Below are 22,012 nucleotides of genomic sequence, written 5' to 3'. Positions count from 1 at the left end.
ACCTAGCTTTAAATCATTAATTCATAAAAGGAATCTAAGTCTATAATTAGCCTCATAAAATTTGCACATACACATGTGCTTAAACTGAGAAGGCATTACACCCTATTGTTAGTTTATTTCTTCCCTATTCTCAACTGAACCATTTCCTTCTACATCTCAGGTAATCCAACCTGAATGTCTTCCTCGTTTATAGCTTTCTACTAATCCAATCAATTCCACAATAAGAAAATGTCTACTTCATCTTTGTGTATGGTATGCCCAAGGATGCTATGCATACAATAGTTCCTCAATAAACTAGAAAATGCAATCATCTAACCTTCAAAGACCTGCTAATAATGTATTTATACTGTCCTTATTTCAAAACAAATCACATAATCTGTCCAAACTTCAAAACAACTTTGGAAAACCCAGTGAAAAACCTATAATGTGACAATTATATTCACACTAATTTTAACAAAAACTAGGTCAAAATATTATCACATACCTCACCAAAACCACCAAAGTACTCCCTTATTTTCTCTTCAGGTGTATCTGGAGAAAGGCCACCAACAAAAATTTTTTTAACAGGCTCTTTTGTTTTCATGGCTTTGGCCCTCTTAGGATCAATCACCTTCCCATTCAATTTATGTTCTTTCTGATCCATGACCTAAGGAAATTGAAATTTTTCATTTGAAAGATGTATATCTTAAGTTCAGAGATTATTAACTTACTTAAAAATAATTATAGTTAAATATAGCTAATGCCAGGCATATGTTGACCAGCTCACAATTAAACTGTCAATTGTGGTGATGTGATATTAGCTAATATATACCAATGTTTAAACCTAAAGGTCAGTAAGAATGAGGAGTTAATCAATTACTAGACAACCACCATGCCTTTAACTATTTAGCAATATAAGCATGATTGCTACTTCTCTGTAGCCTAAAGACTAAAATGTAAAATGATTCAGTCAGAAGTTTCTTGCCTAGCAAATTTCAAAATCTGTATTTCTGTGAACTTAACACAGCATATCCTTCTAATTAGGCATCTTTAAGGTTTTTAAAATTAATTTTAATACAATAGAGCCTGACACACAGGAAGTTTTCAGTAAAAAATTCTTGAATCTGACTCTCTTCATAAAACATATTGGCAAGAGCTGTTATCTCTTCCTTCGTATGACTGCAAAAGGGGAAATCACAAATAATAGGCAGATTAATTGTATCAAACTATTCACATATTTTACATTATTAACTGATTAGAACACATGGCACACTACCTTATCTACACTCTCCGACTCTTTAAATAGCACAAAGCCAAAACCCCTTGATCGCCCTGTGATAGGATCTAACTTCAGAGTGCAGTCTACGACTTCACCAAATTTGGAGAAGTAGTCCTTCAGATCTTTCTTTGTAGTGTCCCAGCTAAGGCCTCCTATAAACATTTTCCTGTAAAGACAAAAAGCAATATTAAAATGCTAAAAAAATTTTTTAATTTTGCCTTAAGTATCCACATCAATAATACTTCCCCAAAACTGCACCAATTTACTGGGCAGTGTATTAAAATGTCACTCTTCCTACATAACCACATATCAAGAACACCCTATTACAGTTATGGAAAGTTTTGTTTGTCACTACTGTGCCTGCATAATTACAAAATAGGGAGCAAGCAGCAGATTAAGTCTTTTGACTTGCCAAAGAGAAAAATGTATCCCCAAAGTAAAAACAGTATACACTGTCTTTCTTAAATTACAAGTTAAATACTGGTAACAGCAAAACAGAATTTCACCTTGAAATTTCTCTTCCAAATCTTTATTAAACTTATAAAAAGGCTATGAGGTCCCCATTAATCACAGTAACTAGCGTGTCTATGCTGAAGCTCCTTTCTTAACTGTTCTCTCATTAACAAAACTCTTAGCACATAAAATGGGAAAGTCTCACAATTAAGTTGTAAACCAAGTTTTTCGATGTGCTAAGAATCCTTAATAAAGACAAAAGTAATCACGTAAGCAATTTAATGAACAAAAAAATTACCCACTGAAGCACAATCCACTAATTAACCTAGATGATTTATTTCCAGTAGAACCTCAGTTAACCAGCAATAAAATATTTAAACCTTTAAAACGCTAAAAGTGACAGGTGGTAAGTGGAAACCACCAAGACACTTTAAAACCAAAAATGCATCCCCCCCCCAAAATAATTTAAAGTGAAATCTTACTTTTATTACAGCAAAAGGCCATAAAGCTCAGACCTGGCAGCTCTGTGATCCCTTTTACATCTGCCCCCTTTACCCACTCCCACAAAAGAGCTAACATATACTTCCCTCCTACCCTTTAAAGAGACAGGACTAGAGATTGTTATTTTAAGGATAAACTGTCAGAATTTGTTATGTGAGGGCTAAAAATCAATTTCACCATCAGAATAAAATCATGCTTGGTCAATGACTTCTATCTTTGCAACTGCAGTGGGTCAGGGGGAGGGGTGGCGATGGGGGTGTGGTGCTAACTTCCAGCTCTGAAAAGAAATTAAAGCAGGAACATCTCCATCTTGTGGGCTTTTTAGGATATCGCCACTAAAGCCAATTCTTGCAACAAGAGAACAAAGTCTATCCCTAGAATAAGATCTTGCTTCTGCTTAACCTAAAGATGCCAGATTAACTGAGGTGTTACTGTTCTTATTATTTTTATCAGACTTGTTCTTACTTCTAATAAAGTTAACGCAAAAGAAGTCTTATTTTTAGGCATATAGTGTGCTTCCCGTTTAGGTTAGGTTTTCAACTTGTACCTGTATTCTAGAGCTGGGCTATTTATATGCTTTACATTCAGGACTTCTGCTAATAAAATTTCCATGCTTCAAGTAACTTTTATTAACTTTTTATATTTTATAATCAAATGAGCATAACAAAACACCCACAATATTGTACAGGTATTATTGTTTATTAATGTTTACTGCCAATTCCATGGGGAAAAAAAGTTGAGGTATTTTCTCAATTACATTTTCTTTCATATCCAGTGAAATAATATCCAGTCCAAGTTACTTAAATTGCCTTAAGCACCTTTATTTTTAACCTAACAATCCAGAGCACTTCCTTCATAGATGAAAGTACATTACCAACATTTACTCTTTCAAGGTGAAGAAAACACTGCTATCTTTTTAAGGATGAGAAAGAAACGGACTTCAAGGTAATGACCTCTTGCTCAGATATTCATGGAAAGTTCTAGATAGAAACTTCAATTGAAATTTAACTATTAAATTACCACTTCTGTGATTATTACAGAAACTTTCCATCGATAATTTAACAGTTTGAAGAGAATAACAGAAGTCTTTTAAAAAAAACTAAAATTGAAAGGAAAGAAAATTCTGTGTCTGTTTGGTCTGTTCCTCAGAGACAGAACTAGTTTTGATTTTATTTAACCAAGGCAATATTTATATTGAGTTGTGTCCTCAATTTAAAATTAACAAAAAATAATTACAAAGAAATAAATCAAGAATGAGGCACGTTCTTTAATTCACAAACCCCAAACTTTTTCTCAACATTGGGAGTCAGTTTTCTTAAATACTAGATAAGCATACTAATTCATCAACTGGCCCAGTAAGTGTTCTCTTACTGAAAGAAACTTGCCACGTTTAATATAGTCTTGAGTAAAGAAGTTGTTAAATGTGTCTACCTTAGAGTTAAAAAAGGTCACCGAAGAGGCTATCCTTCTTAAACAATCAAATCTCATTTATCCAGAATATAAATGTCCTAGTCAACTATAATTTATACATCCGTAGAATGACTACTGTTTCTCAAAAAATTAGAGCAAAATATGTAGTAAAACTTCAGCTATCCAGCACCTTTAGAGAATGAGAAGCCAAATAGTCTACCTTCCTTCAAGCATTGCCTGCCTTCCTAATCTCTCTCCCCAATTGTTTTTAACCTTCAATTACTTGGAATGATTTTTTTTTTCCTATGGCATATCACACACACTCTTCTGCCTTCCTAATCAAATAGAGTAATCATGATTTAACATTGAGTCAGTCACCACTAACACACTATGCTACTATAGCACGCCCGTAGGGTCTTCTGAACTTAAGAGAACTATTTATTAATATACTAAGTGCATCTTATTTCTTAGCTCTTTTAACAAGTTCTAGTTTTCATTTTTGTCAGATTAATCAGCAGCTGCTATTCTAAAATGCTTCCCCCCCTTTCATTTTTTAGGAAGTTAGCTGGCACTCAAACTTTTCAAATTTGGGGTAAAGTAAAAGTAAACAGCCTCTGAGCAAGAGCCTAACTAGCTCTTTTTTGAGACAAATTCATTACGTTTTGGCAGCCCCAAAGCACTCGTTTTCTTCTGCTCTAATAAGGGTGCTGCACAACTGATAACCTAACCAGACAGGTGGATATACTACAATGAACACATACTGTACCAAATTCATTCTATCTTTACTAAATCTAGCATATTGAATAAATTCACCCCATTTTTACTCAGTAGACACACCAAAATATACATGTGTAACAAATAAGAAAAAGTGTTATCTTAATTCTGGATAAATGGGAACTTATTTTAGCCTCTCTAAAACACCAGCATTCTGACATGCTCTGCCTCAAATTATAGGATGGTATATATAAGATGGTATCAATTTAAACTTTCTATATTTTATATTACTGTATCTTGCTTAAAACACAATACCTAGTGTCTGTCCAGATTACCTTTGCTGCCTTGAACACAAAGACTGACTTCCAAGTTGCTTTCACCCCTGCAGAGATGTGCAAAACACTTTACAATGAAGGAGAGCTGGAACTTCAGAAAAATCCTGAGCAGCGCAAGTTAAAACTACAGCACAGGACTTGTTCAAGTAGCAGAAATGGGCCCCTAATACTGCAATACAAGCTTAAAATTTGATCATTACTTGTAAGTGAATCAATAATCCCAATTAAAGTGTAGGACTTTACCTACAGTATCAACGAAGTTTAATTTCTTAATCCTATCTGTAAAGTTATTTAGCACCCCAAAGGCAATATAGTATTCAACTTAAAACACCTACTCAACAATTGAAATATTCTTGCCTTATAGATACTGACATTATACCATACTATAATATTAAATGACAGGCACAAAGTTATACAACTCAGTGCAGATAACTCTCCAAATGAGAATTTAGGTTGCTTTGTGGGACATTCTCCTCGAGAGGAAGTACATTTAGAGGCAGTAAGCCAAACTGCTTGGGGTTTAAATCCTTCCTCCAGAACTAAGAGCTTACCTCTATCTGCAGTGAGGATTTAAATGGCACAGAACATGGTCTAACACATCCCAAGTGCTCAATAGAAATAAATTACTATTTAGTAGGGACAGAGCACAATCTAAATAAAGCAGTTTTTTCACTTAATGGCTTAAATTTTTTTTAATCTGCATGAGCTATATGAAGTTTCCAACATTAAAGGGAAACGGCCAGGATGAGTTTTATATAAATGGATCCTAAGATTAGTTTTAATGCTGAAGACTTAACCCAGAAATTTTAAATATACCATGTAAAAACTACAGACTGGAAATTAGGTTTTCTAAGCTCTTAAATAAAATGTAGTTCCAAAATCACACTGATGACTTGTCTGTACTCTACATAAATGCCAGTAACTTCAGTAAGGAATAATTTCAAAATATAAACAGCAATATATATGGAGCAGTGCTGACTGGTGGAAATACTGTTTTTTCCCATCTAAGAACTTTACTCTCAATACTACTGAGGTCTCTAGGTTTAACACTCTACTCAACAGTAAGTATTTTTTATATAAAGACACTTGGCCCTACTACCCTACTCAAGGTAAATGATAAACACATCATTACACTTTTTCCCAATTTTGGAAAGGGAAAAAAAGGATTCTGTAACTTTTAAACACTTCCTAACAACTCATGGCCTTCCATATGTGGTTTCATAACAAATTCTGACAGTTTAAAAACTACAACAGCATGTCGATCTGATATACATTTCAAGTACACAACATAACTGGCCAATCACTGTCACCTTTTCGAGTAATGTTACTCAAGCATACCACTAATCCTTATTTAAATAAAACTTCTGGTGTTTTATCCTTAAAATTATTCCTTTACAATCCTAAAATGACATTAAGTATAGTGAAATCTCAACAACAGATAAGAAATGAGTATTTATTTTCCTTATAAAATATAGATTTAGTTTAAAATTAAATCAGTAGTTAACCTAAAATGGGGAGGGGGTTACTTTTTTGCAACTAGGTAGTATTACATGGTATCATTTTAGAATCTGTATAAAAAATACTCTTGGAAACAGTTTGACAAACTCTTAACAAGTCAATAAAAAAGATTAATTCCTCTAGGTAATATATTAGATCTCATTTCTTCATACTTTGAATGAACTTAAATGACTAAAAATGTGAGTTGAAACATAATAGCTAACAAACATGACGGTTTTTGAATAAACTTTAAATGTTTAACCCAAAATCTCCCCTTTTCTTCATTTCATTCCCAGGCAGGAATGACATCTTGTATTTTTACTTTTAAAATAAACTCTCAATCAGCTTTATAAGGTAAACTCTCCTCTACCTACAGGTTAAGGAATGGGATTTCCTTAACCTAGAGGTTAAGGTTCTGGTTAACTGAGATTACTACACATTCACAATTCTATAAAGTTTTTTTTTTTTATTAGAAACCGATTTAAATATCAACCCTAAACTCAGAAAATGCTTTTTACCTTTCTTGGTGGAATTTCAGAATCTTGCAACGCTTTAAAATCACATTACTTTTTAATAATATAAGGGGAAAATTATGTAAGATTCATTTCATGACATTATTGGTTAATTTTTGAGTGTATTAACTGATAGTTTTTTATCTATCTTTCTCACAAGACTTGGGGTAGGGAAACTAGAGTTGAGTTTCCTGGCTGTTTGGACTTTGTGGATAGTTTCAAGTCTAGATAAGCAGGAGCTTACAGAATAGGACCCAATACTTAAAAACTACCACCTTGATTATTGGCCAAACACTGCTAGCAATAATACGTGTCTCCCCACTCCACCCCCAAACAGTCTTAAACGTCTAGCTCCAATGTACAATATGTAATACTCCAAAAACTAAAACATGCTTACCTTTACTCCACAGGAGTAAACCACTGGCAGTATCAACTATTAAGGCACAGGATAAATACACACAAGCTATGAAAGCAGGCTATGTAGTCAATCTTCCTGTGGTGAGCATTGTTTCCAACACACAAATCAGCAAACCAAGTAACGAACATGTTATATTACCTGAGACCACACTGTTGGAAGTGAAGTAACAGAAACAGATCCCACGCTTCCAGCATCCAGTTCAGTGCCCTATCTACTAAAACGTTGAAGCAGAACTAAAGTTGTTTCACTCCATTTGTGAATCTGCACACACTCGAGGTGCACAGGTTTAATCGGAATAGGGAAAAAGTTATTATTCTATTACTTTTTAAATGCTTTCAAGCTAAAACTAATCATTCTCCATGTTGGCCATGAATCACACACAATAGCAGATTCAAAACCTTCTTATATTAAGTGCACCCTTACAGATGACAACACCCAAGCAATGTTTAAAAAAAAAAAAACAAAATATACACTTAATTTATAGAAGGGGCCACAAGTATATTTATCTCAAAAAGCAGCACTCAAAAACTTCAATGATATTCTCCAATTCCAAACCCAAAAGGTCAAGTGATTTTTAGTATCCTTCATGATAAATAAGAATTTGAAATGAAAAGAATTTAGTACTCCTTCCTTAGGTGTTAATCATCTCAAATCTGGGGGCATTCACTACTACAATTAACCCAGGAAACTTGTCAAAGATTCCCAAGAATGCCAAAATTCAGACCCATGTACTCAGGGTCTCAACTTTACAGTAAATCCAACTTAGGAATCAAAGGCCCGTAAATTTGGCGTTAAGACTGCTTTATCTAAAAGTAACTGCTCTTCTACAAAGCAAACAATGTTCAAGATGCCCCAGAAGCACTAGGGTATAGATTATAATCTCAAATATTTAAAACAACAAAGTGTTAGGTAAACCCATTTCTTAAAAATTAAGACAGGAGACAACCTACAGCACAATTAATTCACAAAATCCTCAAACAGGAAGAATCACACTTGGGTTTATACACTAATGGTTATAGAACTAGATCAACAGTCCTGTTATTAGAAAAGTATTGCTGTACTTTGGCTCATAAATGAACAGGATTATTCTGCTTCTTACCTAACCCAATGCAGGCAAGTCAATGTACCTACCTTGTAAAATTGCAAGCTACTACAATATTACAGTTCCCCAATAATCATGAGAAAGTAAAAACTCTGTCTCCAGGTAGCTTGCTATACATGGGATGCATATTTTGCCAGACACTAATTTTAAAGTACCTACACACTGAAAGGATCATAGCCCTATAGAGGACATAATGAGTTCACACCAAAATGGGCAATCTCAGTGCAATTGCTTTTAAGTAAAAACTAGGGATGATAAAGTTGGAAAAATTATAATGAGATGAACTCAGGAAGGCATTTACTATGGAAGTGAATAATTACTCTAAAGGTCCATAGTAAACTGTGGAAACACTTTACTCCACTAGAGGTATAACAAGCATGTCCTCCTCAAAATAGCTGTTTATTCTTGTATTAAAAAAAAACACAAGTCTGCAACAAATTGATTTTTTAAATAGTTTTAGGATGAAATTATAATTCACTTCAGTCTCAAGTTAGAATTGTAAAAAGATTCGCACACAGAAATGTGTTTAAGAAATTAAATTTAGATTTTATATCTAGTAACCGGTCTTACCCTCACCACTATTATGAAACTTCTGCCCAATTTCCCTCAAACTGGGAGACAGAGAACAGATAGGGTGGCAAGTGCAGACATCAAAAAGATTAAGTCTTGAGGGCTTTTTGTTCAGAAAGAAAAACAAGAATACGTGTAAAGGATGAGGCTGACAGGAGAGTAATTTTTAAAAAATATTTATTTATTTGGCTGCGCCGGGTCTTAGCTGCGGCACGCAGGAAATTTGTTGTGGCACGCGGGGGTACGTTATTTTAAAAGTCAAATATTAAACTTTAGAAATGAAAATATTTGTTAAACGTAAACTCAAAGTAAACCTCATGATCTAAAATGTTCATTAACCATAAATATTTAATTGTCCATTCTTCCTAAGAGTTCAAGAAACTTGCAAAGTTATAGTATTAACTAACAGACCACATATAATTTCTGCAAGCGTCAAAGCAACAACCTTTAAACGTAAGTTTACGAGCCTTTCAAATTACTGAAAATAATTGCTTACATATTTGAAATATGTAATGGAGTAATAAAGTCAAGTACAGTTATAATTTCTTATTTAGTTTGCCACTATTACCTAGCAGTGAAATTGAACTATCACAGGACCAAATAGAATAATTTCCATCATAAAACTTTTATTCTGGGGACTTCCCTGGCAGTCCGGTGGTTAAGATTCCACGCTCCCAATACAGGGGGCACGGGTTCAATCCCTGGTCTCGGGGAAGATCCCCAGTGGCGCGGCCAAAAAAAAAAAAACAAACAACTTTTATTCTGTATGTCACACTTTATCTCCAATATAAAACTGGACAGATTTCAGTTAAAGAAAATAATAAGCTCCTGTAAAATGTAAATACTGTCCCAACTGGGCTCTTAAGAATGTTGTTTGTACAGATGTTAAGTCAACTATCTGCAAGTTACTGGCCCTCTAAACTCCAGTGGTGGTAGATACAAACTCCTGGAAAACTCAAACATGATCCTTAAGGCAGAAATACTGACATTTAGGGGAAGAGGAGGGATAAAAAGAACAATACTCAATCTACCAGCCTTTCAAAGAGTCATGCAATTGTGAATACACGTCAGTCAACCAACCAACTGTAATTAACATTCCAACCAAATCACACTGAAAATCTAAAAATCTGATTTAAGCTGTAGTGGAAAGCCACATCAGCACGCCTTTAATAGTACATGTGCAATTCTTATTAAAGTTCTATTTACAAATATGGTTGGTGATTTTTAAAAAATGTCATTTTTGCATATACATAACTACTTTAAAAATTGTTTTACTACTGACATTTCCAGAATATTTCAGAATAACATGCAATACATTTTAAACACACAACACTTTATTGTAGCACATAACCTTCACGTATAACATTAAACTTAGAATTACACGAAAAATTTTTTTGTCTTAAAACAAATCAAATTTAAAATTACTCTTTCTTGCCCAAATATAAAAATATCATTACTAATTATATTAAGCTTTAATTGGCCAAACCACAATTACATGCATTACCACAGACCAAAAACCATGTAATGGCATCAATTTTGCCCAAAGATCACACATGATGCCTAAAAAGGTTTTATATCCCAGGTACAAAATATCCTACTGTACTAAAGTCTAGAATTTCCTGGGAATCAATGGGCAACTAACCAATACACAGCCTCCACATGTTATGACTATTGAAACCTTTATATTACAGAAATAAAATTTAAAAGTTTTACCATTCTTCCCGCTGTGCCGTCGCTGCTTCAGAGTGTCGTGGGGAGGAGTTTGAATGGCTAGGGAATTAACAACCGGTACAGCAACCAATCAAAATTCTAGTTTTAGTTTTTGACATTGTTAGGGTTAAAAACTTTAATTCATTTACACTTCGGTTCAACAGTAGATAACTACAAAGGCAGCTGCTTTGTGACTTGAAAAATCAACAGAAAGCCCGCCCCAAACAGTAAGTTACACAATCATTTGGGTGCCTCTGTCCAAAGAACAGAATTCAGAAAGAAACCAAAATGTTAAAAGGCTTAAGTTTCCAAATATTTAACATATCCCTTTCTTAAACTAAGCTATAGACAATTTCAGATAAATTAAGAAAAGCTCGTTTCCCATCCCACCTCCACTCTCCCAAAGCCAGCACAATCAGCAAAACAGCCCGACAAGAGTCTGCCTAGGCTGAGAATATTAAATCCTATATTCCAAAGGGCTTATCTCTCCCCCCTCCAAAGCTTGTGCTTTCTCCTAATAAAGAGAATGTTTTCCAATATTGAGTTAAAGCAACACTTTATTGCTTTTACCTTCCAGCCAACACCTTTCTCCTTGTTACAGCGAAAAAATTACACACACACACACCCCAATTACAAAAAGTAAAGGAAGCGTTAACCCAACATCAGCGATCAGTAACGGGAATAAGAAAACCCAACCAAGAACCCCTGATTTAGTCCCTCCTGCTAACTCCTATATTCTGTTCCCGGCTCCCAAACGCTGCGTTCTAAAAAATTTTATGCAGCTTTAAAGAACATATACAACGTATTCCAATCGGAGGAAACAAGTTACTACTTAAAAACCTGCAAAAAGAATAAAAGCCATAGCACATTACAGAATTTGTTCATTTTATGAGAGAAGGCTGGTGGGCCTCCTGTAACTTAACTGGGTGAGAGCGGGAAGGAGAAATCAAGAGAGACCAAAAAAAGGATTCTGGGCACGGCGTGGGTTGTAAAAAATGAAAATTGCACAGAAAAAGTAAGGTAAGAGTACACTATCTGTACGAACAGTTGAGGAACCGAATAGCTGAGGGCGCGAAAAAGGTGCGCGGTTAGAATAACTCTGCGGGGTGGGGGAAGGGCGGTCAGCAAGTCGGAGGTAGAACAGCTCCAGTCAAGTGCAGGCTCCGCCGACACGGAACTTGAGGAAAGCCCTTGGAGCAAAACCAACGTACCAACAGGCGATTCGGGGAATTTCACCAGGCCCAGTTGGTTCCGTAGGCTAGAACGTGGGGAATATGCAAGCAAGCCGTTGTGCGATGGTGTACAGTAGAAAAACGAAAAGGCTGAGGCGAAACTTACTCAAAATACTGAAAAACATTCGGCCTGAAGCCAAGACGGGAGGAGCAGAGCTGGACAACCTACACGTTCCCCGAAGCATGTGCTTACAAAGAATGGCATCGTCTAGGGATGCTGCAGTGAGAAGCACCAAATAAACCTTAGTTATCCAGGCATAAAGGATTTTTGTGTCTGACTGCGTTTTTATGCCCAGGACTTTAGGAAACTGGGGAGAGAGAAGACAGCGGGAAAAGAAAAAAGGTACCCCTCGACAGGCGGGAAAAAATCCTGGCGGCTAAGTCGGTGGGAGGAGACCCAAGGCGAGGGAGGGAAGAAGGGCGGGCCGGGGAGCAGCATGGTGACGGCTAAAGGTGGAAACGTGTGTGATGGGGGAGGGGGCGATTAGCAGGCAGGGGAAGAAGGAAATGAAACCCCGGGGGAGCCCGGCGCAGAGAAGGGGATAACAGTGCAAAGAGGCTGCACGGGAGCCTGGAGCACGGGGGGAGAGCGGGAACGAGGCCTAATGGCGGGGGAGAAGGAGGGGGAGGGGGGATAGTTGGGCCTGACTATCCCGGGCCGCCCCTTACTCACCCTTCATCCTCCTCGTTCTTACTGGCATCGATCTTCGCCCCCTCCGACTCGGCGCTGCCTCCTTCGGTGCCTCCGGCCGCGGTTCCGCCCCCGGTCCCGGCTCCGCTTCCCGCCGCCGCCGCTGCCCCCTGCGCCGCCGCCACCATGGCTCCCTCCTGTTCGCCCGCCGAGCCGCCTACCGCCGCTGTTGCTGCCGCCGCCGCCCCGTCCCCGCCAAACTGCTCCTCCGACATAGTGCTACTGCCTCCGCCGCCGCCGAGACTACACCCGCCGCTACCGCGAACCGAAACTAGCAGCAAAGTAATCCCCGCCGCTGCCGCGCGCCCGCTCTACCGCGCGAAGCACACAACAAGACAGAGAAGGCGCGCGTGGCTGCAAAGGCTCCTGCGCCTCTCCCCGGCCTGCCCCCCTTGCCTCCCACTCTCGCGCGGCGCGCACTCCCACTCTCGTCCGCCGCACTAAAAAAGAATAAGAAGCAACGGCAGCCGCTCTCGCCTCCTCCTCGCTTTAATGGCGCCGCCGCGGACCACCTAAAATGGCCGACGGAAGAACGGCGCGTCCCGGTCACGTGGCGCGCGAGCGCGCCCTTTGCACCTCCCCCGCCCCCCTCTACCGCTAGTTTTTTTCCCCTTCCTCCTCGGTCCCGCCCTCTCGCTCCCTTTTATACCTTCCTCGCACGCGCTGCGCCGCGCAGCGTGGGGCCTTTAAAGGGAACCGGAAATGGCGTTCTATAAGACGGCCGCGCGGAGACCATCGAGAACAAGGAGCGCTGTTTCGAAGGCGCGGCTAGAAGGGCCCCTCCGTCCGCCGCAGCTTTTCCGAGGGTTCCTGGTCGGCTCACCCCAATCCCCACCCCCACCCCCAGCAGCGGGCGGGAGCAGCGGCGTTGGGCAGGGGTGTGGTAGCACCTCCCGGAAGGCAGCCGTGCCTTGTGCGCCTGCGGATTTGGAGTGGGGGAGGGGAGGCGCACAGCCGGCTGATCCCCTCGTGTTAGCGGTGCCAGCCCGAGAAGGGAGGCTACGCTGAGGTGTCGGCCTTGTCCCACAGACTCCGGGGAACGCCTGGCTCGCGGTAGCCTGAGCGAGGCGCCGCGGCTGGCCGTGCGCGTGCACGGACTGCGGCAGCTCCTCCGGCCGCCGTAGTCGCCCGCGACCGGGTGACATTGAGGTTTCCCCGGCTGCAGCTGCCGCGTTTCCCAGACCCTGGCGGGCAGGCTGAGGCTGTTGATGATTAGGGCTGCTTTACTTTTAAGAGTTGCTTTCCAAGTAACACTTCTGCTTGCCTGCATTTCTCCTGAAATTTTTCCAGAAGAAGCAGGTAACTTGCGTATTTTAAGGAACAGGGATTGTTTTGCATTGCTTGCTGTATTTGAGGATCCTGAAACCTACCACGATTCTTTGAAAATACTAGGAGTTAGGAAGGCTGTTAGATCAACCAAGAGTTCACTTAAGTTCATGTTTTTTAGCTCTTGTACTGTGAATCTTCTTTACAAGGTTTCTTAGTTTGTTGTGTTGTGGGTTAGGGGAGTTTTCTGTTGTTAAACACCGCTAGGGGTTTTGTGCAGGGTAGCAGTCAAGTTCTTTAATAGACCTACTAGAAATCCCAGGCGCCTTGGCTGGAAACTGGATTATTCGGGCTTTGGGATTTGCTGCTTCCTGCAATTACATCTTGAAGAAAATCAAGTTTTTAGGTACTTCTTTAGTCAACAAATGATTATTTGCCTGTTCAGCGTGTGCCCAGGCACTGGGGAAACGAAGACTAGTGTGAAATATCGAAAAGAACTCTGCAGAGTTTAAATATTTGTTTTCCAATATGTAATTAAATGAATTCGTATTAACACTATCCAAAAATCTCAAAGGAAGACTGAAAACACTTAATTTTTTATAATTAGTCAAGTTAGCAGAATTTACATGATAGAATAATTAAAACCCAAGAATACAAATCAAATTCTGAAAACTTCTTAAAAATATAATCTTACTGAACTCCTGTATTACGTAAGTCACACACAGGCAGTGCCAAGAATGTGTATCGCAGATCAAGTGGTAGTGACTTCAGGTATGTCTCCACCTGTCAAAATAGTAGCCAAGGGACTTCCCTGGCGGTCCATTGGTTAAGACTCCACCCTTCCACTGCAGGGGGCTCGGGGTTGGATCACTGTTGGGGGAACTAAGGTCCCTCATGCAGCGTGGAACGGCCCCCCTAAAAAAAGGAATAGTAGCCAAGAAGAAAGTGGATATTGTGCTCAAACCAAATATTCCAACTTAGAGACAACTAAGAAGAAACTCACTTGAAGGGGGTGCCTGTTGAATCTCTTCTGTCTTCAGAAGATAATTCTTTTGGGATTTCCCTGGTGGCGCAGTAGTTAACAATCCACCTACCAATGCGGGGGACACGGGTTTGAGCCCTGGTCTGGGAGGATCCCACATGCCACGGAGCAACTAAGCCTATGCGCCTAGAGCCACAACTAAAGTCTGCGTGCAGCAACGAAGACCCAACGCAGCCAAAAATAAATAAATTTTTTTAAAAAAGCTTCTTTTGCTTTTTTAAAAAAAATTTAATTTAATTTATTTTTTTATACAGCAGGTTCTTATTAGTTATCCATTTTATACATATTGGTGTACACATGTCAATCCCAATCTCCCAACTCATCCCACCACCACCACCCCCCCAGCCACTTTTGCTTTTAAGACAGCTTTAGACATGCCTGTCTCTTAGTAATAGACTTTCCCAAGAGGTTTATTTTAATTCACACGTAGCCCAGTAACTTAGGAACTTTCTTGGAGTTTATATTAAAAGTTACAGGAAACGTAGGAATGATTTTAAAGCTAACACCTTTGTTATGTGTTATGTGAGTATGTATGATGCCTTATCACTCATATCCCTGCATATTATGGTCCAAATCTCTGCATCCTATGCTCCAAATCCACCCAACATTCTTCTGAGTACCCATTTAACTTCAACCCTAGTTCTTTTCACGTTCTTCATCTGCCTGGTAAACTATTCATCCTTCAAAACCCCAATTAAATATTCCTACCTCTGTGAAGCCTTCCCAGACTCCCTGAGGCAGAATTAATCATACGTTCTCACAGTCTTTATCTTTACTTCTGTTTTTCTAAATATGTAATTTTACTAGACCATGAGTTCCTGGAGAGTAAAGTTAATGTGTTCTATATATCCTTCTTCCCTCATGCACACATGTATACATACACACACATAATAGACTAATTGCTGGTTGAATTACTGAATGACAACTTGTTAGGTTTAGGATCTTTCAGGCAAACTAGGTATGCTTGCAGGGACTTAAAAGTCTCTTCCCACCATCCCACTTCATCTGTGGCATAAAAACACTTCCTCAAACCACTTGCTGGTGTGTGAAGTTCCTTAAGAGGGAGAACCAAACTTGTATTCCATAGTCATAGGTAAGAATTTACTGTTTAAGGGGCTGAAGATTGTATATTGGCACTATGTTAGACTGGCCAAATCACTGCAGTGAGGTCGTGTCCCCTCTCAGTGTCCATGACATCAGAAATTCCATGCTTCAGGAGGTTCCCAGTGATTCAGATAACACTGAAATGTTAGATCCTCATTTAATTTAGCATTTATGAAGCAAAAACTGCAGAAAAGACTAGAGTACTTATAAAAGGCAGAATTCATTTGAGATTTTAAACTGGAATCACTTTTACCCTGGACAAGATGTACACACCTAAGTCAAGAAGTCACAGTTTATCTGCTGAATGCACTGTACAAGGAGTTCCCTGGTAGCCTAGTGATTAGGATTCCGGACTTTCACTGCCGTGGCCTGGGCTCAGCCCCTATAGTCAGAGAACTGAGATCCCGCAAGCTGTGTGGCACGGCCAAAATATAAAAAATAAATAAATATACTCTACAAATGGAGCAAGCAAATCTATGCTCAAAAATTTTTAAGTGGAATATGCATTCCATTCAGCAACCTAGAATAAACAGTGTCCAGAAGAAACAGCAGAGAGAATTCATTTCCTATGCAAGGTACACATACTTGAGACTCTAATACAACAATGTTAAACAGCCATTTACTCACTTGCAGAACATCTTCAGTAGGATTTAAGCTTTTCGTTGAAGAATTAGCTTGTGATTTTAAGTGAAGTGACCAATTGCGCAAAAAGTGAACATTATCATCATTCTTGGTTGTCAGGAAGCTCCCTTTTCACTTAGAGAAGAAAAAGGCCCTATCACTGTGAAGTGTCAGATTTTACTTTAGCAAGTCTATCATAGAGTCAGTTATGCTTGACCACAGAGATGTCAATAGGGTGCCTTTAGAGTCAATTAAAGAAAACCTAGCTCAAAAAAGATTCAAACAATAAAAACATTTATCTCACTCCAGACCTACATATCCAACTGCCTGCTTAACTTCTCCACTTGGTTGTCCCACAGGCATCTCAAGCTTTAGATGTCCAAAACTGAACTGACCTTCCCTACAAATCAGCTTCTTTGGTCTTCCTCTTCTCCATAAATGACACCTCCACCCACCTGTGTGCTCCCGGCAAAAATCAGGGAATCCTTGATAGCACCCCACACCTTCACCCCCCATATCCAATCAGTCACTAAATCCTACCTCCAAAATATGTCTTCATTCATCCAGATGCTTCTTAGGACATAAATAGTGGGTTATTTCTAGTTAGATTTATTCTCATTCAACCATGCAACACATGACACAGGTACATTTCTGGCACTGGGAATGTAACAGTGACCAAAGCAGACAGGTCTGATCTCATGGAGCTGACATTCTAGTGGAAGAGGCAAACAATAGATGAAATAATGTAATATAAAGTAGTGATAGGAAGAAAAATTTGTAAGGTGCTAGAGATAGATAATGTGCTATTTTAGATACAGCGCTCAGAGAAGACCCTTGAAGGAGGTGCCTTTCTGAGTAGAGCCCTGAAGGAGATGAGGGAGAAAGCCATACACATAGCTCAGGGAAGACTTTACAAGGCAAAGACAGGACTGTTCTTGGCACTTTCAGTGAATGATAGAGGCCAATGTGACTGAATAGAGTGAAGGCAAGAAAGCATAATAGATCATACCTGAGAGGTATACAGAAACCAGGTCCCCCAGGGCCTTGTAAGCTGCAGTTAGCACTTTGCTTTTATTATAGATGTGAGGAGAGGGGCTTCCCTGGTGGCGCAGTGGTTAAGAATCTGCCTGCCAATGTAGGGGACATGGATTCAAGCCCTGGTCTGGGAAGATCCTACATGCCGCAGAGCAGCTAAGCCTGTGCACCACAACTACTGAGCCTGCGCTCTAGAGCCTACAAGCCACAGTTGCTGAGCCCACATGCCACAACTACTAAAGCCTGCGTCTAGAGCCTGTGCTCCGCAACAAGAGAAGCCATGACAATGAGAAGCCACGCACTGCAACTAGAGAAAGGCCACATGCAGCAACGAAGATCCAACGCAGCCAAAAATAAATAAATAAAACAAATAATTTTTTTTAATTAAAAAATAAATAAATAAAAATTTAAAAATAAATGTGATGAGAAACTATGGGAGGATTTTGAGCAGGGGAAGGATATGATCTGACTTAAACTTTAAGTGGCCGGAATAATCCAGATAATTATAATCTGGATTCGAATAATCCAGACCATTCTGGATGTTGTATGGACAGTGGACCATGGGAGGGTATCAGGAAGATGAGTCAGAAGGCCTTTGTCATGAGGCCTCTCATGGTTGATTTCTTCTGGCGAGAGGCTAATCTCCAAATAAAGTGTTATTTATATGTGGTCACATGAGTGTATTTTTTCTAGAATGACATTTTCTACAAAGAAAAACATGCTCTGATGACAGCAAGGGATCATTAAAAATAAAACAGGAATTGGATTAATATTATTAATAATATTTCAAGTAGAGAATAAGACTAACATTATCGTTAAATTCAGTATTTTTTCCGTTTTTCCCTCCCCTTTTCTGAAGCTCTGGGATGAAATTTTGGTTAAATTTTGGTTAACAGCAGCTAGGGCTTATCCAGAGCCTTTTCATAATCCTGCCTCAGGCACTGCAATACAATATTTTGACTTGAACTGAGTTCTGGCATCTTGGATCCCCCAGACATCTTTTTTTTTTCCCAGGGACCAAGGCTGAAGCCAAATAATATCAGGTTTTGTTTCATAATCAACCTGTAAGTTTCTTTTAGCTGCTAATTTTATGGTTGTCCTGCTTAGTTTTTAGGAGCTACAGTTCAAGGGAATAATTATTGAAAGAGAACATAATATTGAAAAGTTGGCATTTTCAGATTAAGTTTCAACCAACAAACATTGAAAGCCTCAAAAAAAGTTTAGGAATGTGTTTCTTGTCCTGGGGCTATTTGGAGCGTTTCCTTTATTGCAGTGGCTCTGAGTTATTTGGTATTCCTCATCCGGTACAAGATGCTTGAGAATAATCACTTCCTTACACCAGGGCTGGGAGTTCTTAGGCACTCAGACTCAATACAGTTGCTCAAAAGTCACACTTTAAAAGTAGTGATACATAATCAACAGTCCATCTGGCCATAGTAGGAGGGGTTTATTCTATTTAACTTGTTCGTGTCCTTGATGTTTTGGCTACTATAGTAGACATTTGGGGTTGGAGCCAAACATTGGTTTTCCCTTCTCAGTCAACTAATCAGAATGAATTCATCGCCCCTGGTCACATAGTTTGGTTCGGGAAAGGCACAGAGCCTAAATCAACCAATCACATTCAAGAAATTCTCTTTGACATCTGAGTGAAGAAATCCTCTCCTACCCACTGGTCTATCATAAGCTGAGAAGCATGTAGCTGAGGGAACCACTGGCAGCTGTTTTGCAACAAAAAATGCCTATGAAGATAGGAATCAAAGAGCAATGAAGAGTAACCGAGACATGGAAGACAGGATATCAGGTCCTGCTCACATTTTTTGAGCTACCAGATCAATTTCCACTACAGCTATCCCTACCTCTAGACTTAGTCTCATGATTCAGTACATGCCCTTTATCATTTAAGCACAGTTTGACTTGCCAGTTAATTTCTCAAAATCAGAAGTTTTCTAACTATGCTGAATTGTTGGTTGTCAACTTTGCGTTATTGGCACCCACATGTACCATCTCTCCATTGCAGAGGAGAAGCCAAGAACATTTCCCAGAATTCCCCTCCCTTTATGGTTCCAAGTTAGAGTTGCCAATGAGAGGTACTCACAGCATATAGGAAAGGCAGAGAAAAGAAGCTTTTCTTCTCAGGAGGTTGTAGCAGCTTCTTCCAGGAGACTGGCAGTTTCCAGATCCTCAGATCTGGCCACAAGCTCTCACTTTGCAGTTGTGGCAGCCAAACACAATGGCACCTCAAACTTCTGTGCATACTCCTGCTTTGCAGTCAAGGTGACCATAAATGGCAGCTTCTCAGACTCCTCCACAAGCTCTGTCTTCTTATATTTCTCCATGAGTTCCGGCTTCTTCATCTGCTTCAATAATTCAAAGTCAATAGTGAGTGTTCTATAACCCTTTGGCTGCATCTCCCAGACCTGCATTCCTCCTCATTTAGCCCAATGAGACCTCTAGAACTGTAAAATAATAAATCTGTGTTGTTTTAAGCCTCTAGATTTGTAGTAATTTATTACAGCAGCAATAGGAATCTAGTCCATCTACTGTCTGGAGATTAGCCTCCCCTTGCCTGAAGAACCTGTAATGACCTATCCTGAAGTAAGTGTTTTGCAGAGGAATGTTGATTCTCCTCAAGACCCATACCTATCGCTTCTAATTTCATTGCTTCTAGACTAATAACTAGACTCAAATCCTGGAAGACGCCAATGGAACAAGTACATTGCATATTATTCTATGGTGATGACCACAGGTTAACAAATTTGGAAAGCTATTTGTAAAGGTTGCTAAAACGTTTCTCAAAGGGGATACAGTATCTGTTCAAGAGGACCAGAGTATAAAAGATTTTTTGGTCTGTTGATAGTTTAACTTTATGGCTAACCAGCAGTCTAGATGACTTATAGCTCTATTTTGGGGGTCTCGTTTTTTTTTTTTTTGGTGTTACACCATAATTGTAAAATGATGGTAATGATCCAGTAGAAAGACAAAAACTGGTGATGTAGAGTAGAAATAGGATAATTGAAGAAGCCAAGTTCTTAAGTAGGTGAGAGAAGATGGGATCCAATGCACAAAGTGGAGTAGAGATGATTCATCTGTTGTATGGGAGAGAAGGAAGATTATATGAGTACAGATGTAGGTAAATCAATAAGTTTGGTGATAAACAGATAATTAGTTCTGATTCCTTCTATTTTTCTCAGCTGGTTAAGAAGTCTGTCACTAGCATAGAGAACAGACCGGTGGTTGCCAAGGGGAAGCGGGTTGAGAAAGCAGTGCAGTGGGAGGATGAGGTTAGCAGATGCAAGCTTTTATACAGAGAATGGAGAAACAACAAGGTCCTACTGTATAACACAGAGAACTATATTCAATATCCTATGATAAACCATAAAGGAAAAGAATATTAAAAAGGAATGTATATGTATAACTTAATCACTTTTCTGTACAGCAGTAATTACAACATTGTAAATCAACTATACTTCAATTTAAAAAATAAATAATTATTTATTTATTTTAAAAATAAATAATAAAATAAAATAGAAAAGAAGTCTTTCATTAGCAGAGAGTGTGGACAGGGGTGGAGGTAGAGAAGATTTAAGAATATTAAGGAAAGTGGAAACACAAATTCCCCAGGCCCAGGGAATCCAAGACTTTATTAAAAACTGTTGATCAGGACAGAGCCCACCTAGAGCCTTACTGGAAGCTACCAGAGATCTACTCATAAGATCTGAAAGCCACTCCCTCCAGAAACCTTAGGCAGGGTGTCACTGATTTATCTCCTGTGGGTGTGATCATATAACCAGTTATGATATACCTTCTTGTCTATTCAACCAACTCCTGTGTCTCCACCTTGATGCTGAGGACTCATGAGAAACCCAGGTAGTAAATACATTTTGAGTTGTCTGCCAAGCCATGACTTCTTTCTCTGAACTCTCCCCTCAACCAAGAGTGGCCCCTTTGCAGCCAAATTTATATTCTATGACTCCACCCCTACCTCCATTGCCAAACCACAGCCAGGGTAGACACCTGACCCCAACTGATCAATTGGATTTCTCTCCTGGGAATTGAAATTGAATTTAAATTAGGATACTGGGTCTCTAAGCATTTGGTTAGAGGGCTAGAGCTAGGAGGAAATCTGATTGGAGGATTGAGCAGCCTTTTTGCACAATGTGGATCATAGAAGCTGAGAACATAAGTTTTGAGTGTGAAGGGGGAAGAGAGAGAAAGAATGAGCAGATGTATAGAAAGAACGAGAGACCAGAGGCCACGTGGTCCTGACAAGATGAAGATGGTATCTGCCTTGGTTCTTCATGACATACCCGTCACTGACTTCTGTCCTCAGCTGAACTTCTTCCCTTGGGTTATACGCAGTGCTCCTGTTCCCCAAGATTCACATTTTACCTGAGCAAATCTGAGTACATTTTTGTTACTGTAACCCAAAGAACCTTGATCAAGAACAAAGATATATCAAATGCTGGAATCAGGGTATACTGTATCGATAGCATTTTGCTAACATAATTCTGTCAGAAAAAAAAAAATGAAAGAAAGGAAGT

At 39.3% G+C, this 22,012-nt stretch overlaps 1 protein-coding gene across 6 annotated transcripts in view; it reads right to left on the bottom strand.

Moving 5' to 3' along the window:
- Nucleotides 1-12,945, bottom strand: part of HNRNPD (heterogeneous nuclear ribonucleoprotein D) — a 17,141-nt gene extending 4,196 nt beyond the window's left edge. Inside the window, exons 1-4 of one of the 6 annotated variants that reach the window (XR_004478296.2) lie at nucleotides 12,386-12,945; nucleotides 10,484-10,540; nucleotides 1,256-1,424; nucleotides 485-646 (exon numbers count right to left, since the gene is read on the bottom strand). Coding sequence is in view for 4 of the 6 variants with exons in the window: in XM_004282177.4 (XP_004282225.1) it covers nucleotides 485-646; nucleotides 1,256-1,424; nucleotides 10,484-10,540; nucleotides 12,386-12,618 (621 nt within the window). In the remaining 2 variants the exon portion in view is untranslated. The remainder of the gene's footprint in view (nucleotides 1-484; nucleotides 647-1,255; nucleotides 1,425-10,483; nucleotides 10,541-12,385) is intronic. The other 5 variants (XR_004478297.2, XM_004282177.4, XM_004282179.4 and 2 more) reach the window with 5 other exon arrangements.
- Between the last annotated feature and the right edge of the window lie 9,067 nt (nucleotides 12,946-22,012).

This window comes from Orcinus orca, chromosome 4 (assembly GCF_937001465.1).
Source record: "Orcinus orca chromosome 4, mOrcOrc1.1, whole genome shotgun sequence".
NCBI classification, from domain to species: domain Eukaryota; kingdom Metazoa; phylum Chordata; class Mammalia; order Artiodactyla; family Delphinidae; genus Orcinus; species Orcinus orca.
This window is presented reverse-complemented; position numbering and strand designations above follow the sequence as displayed.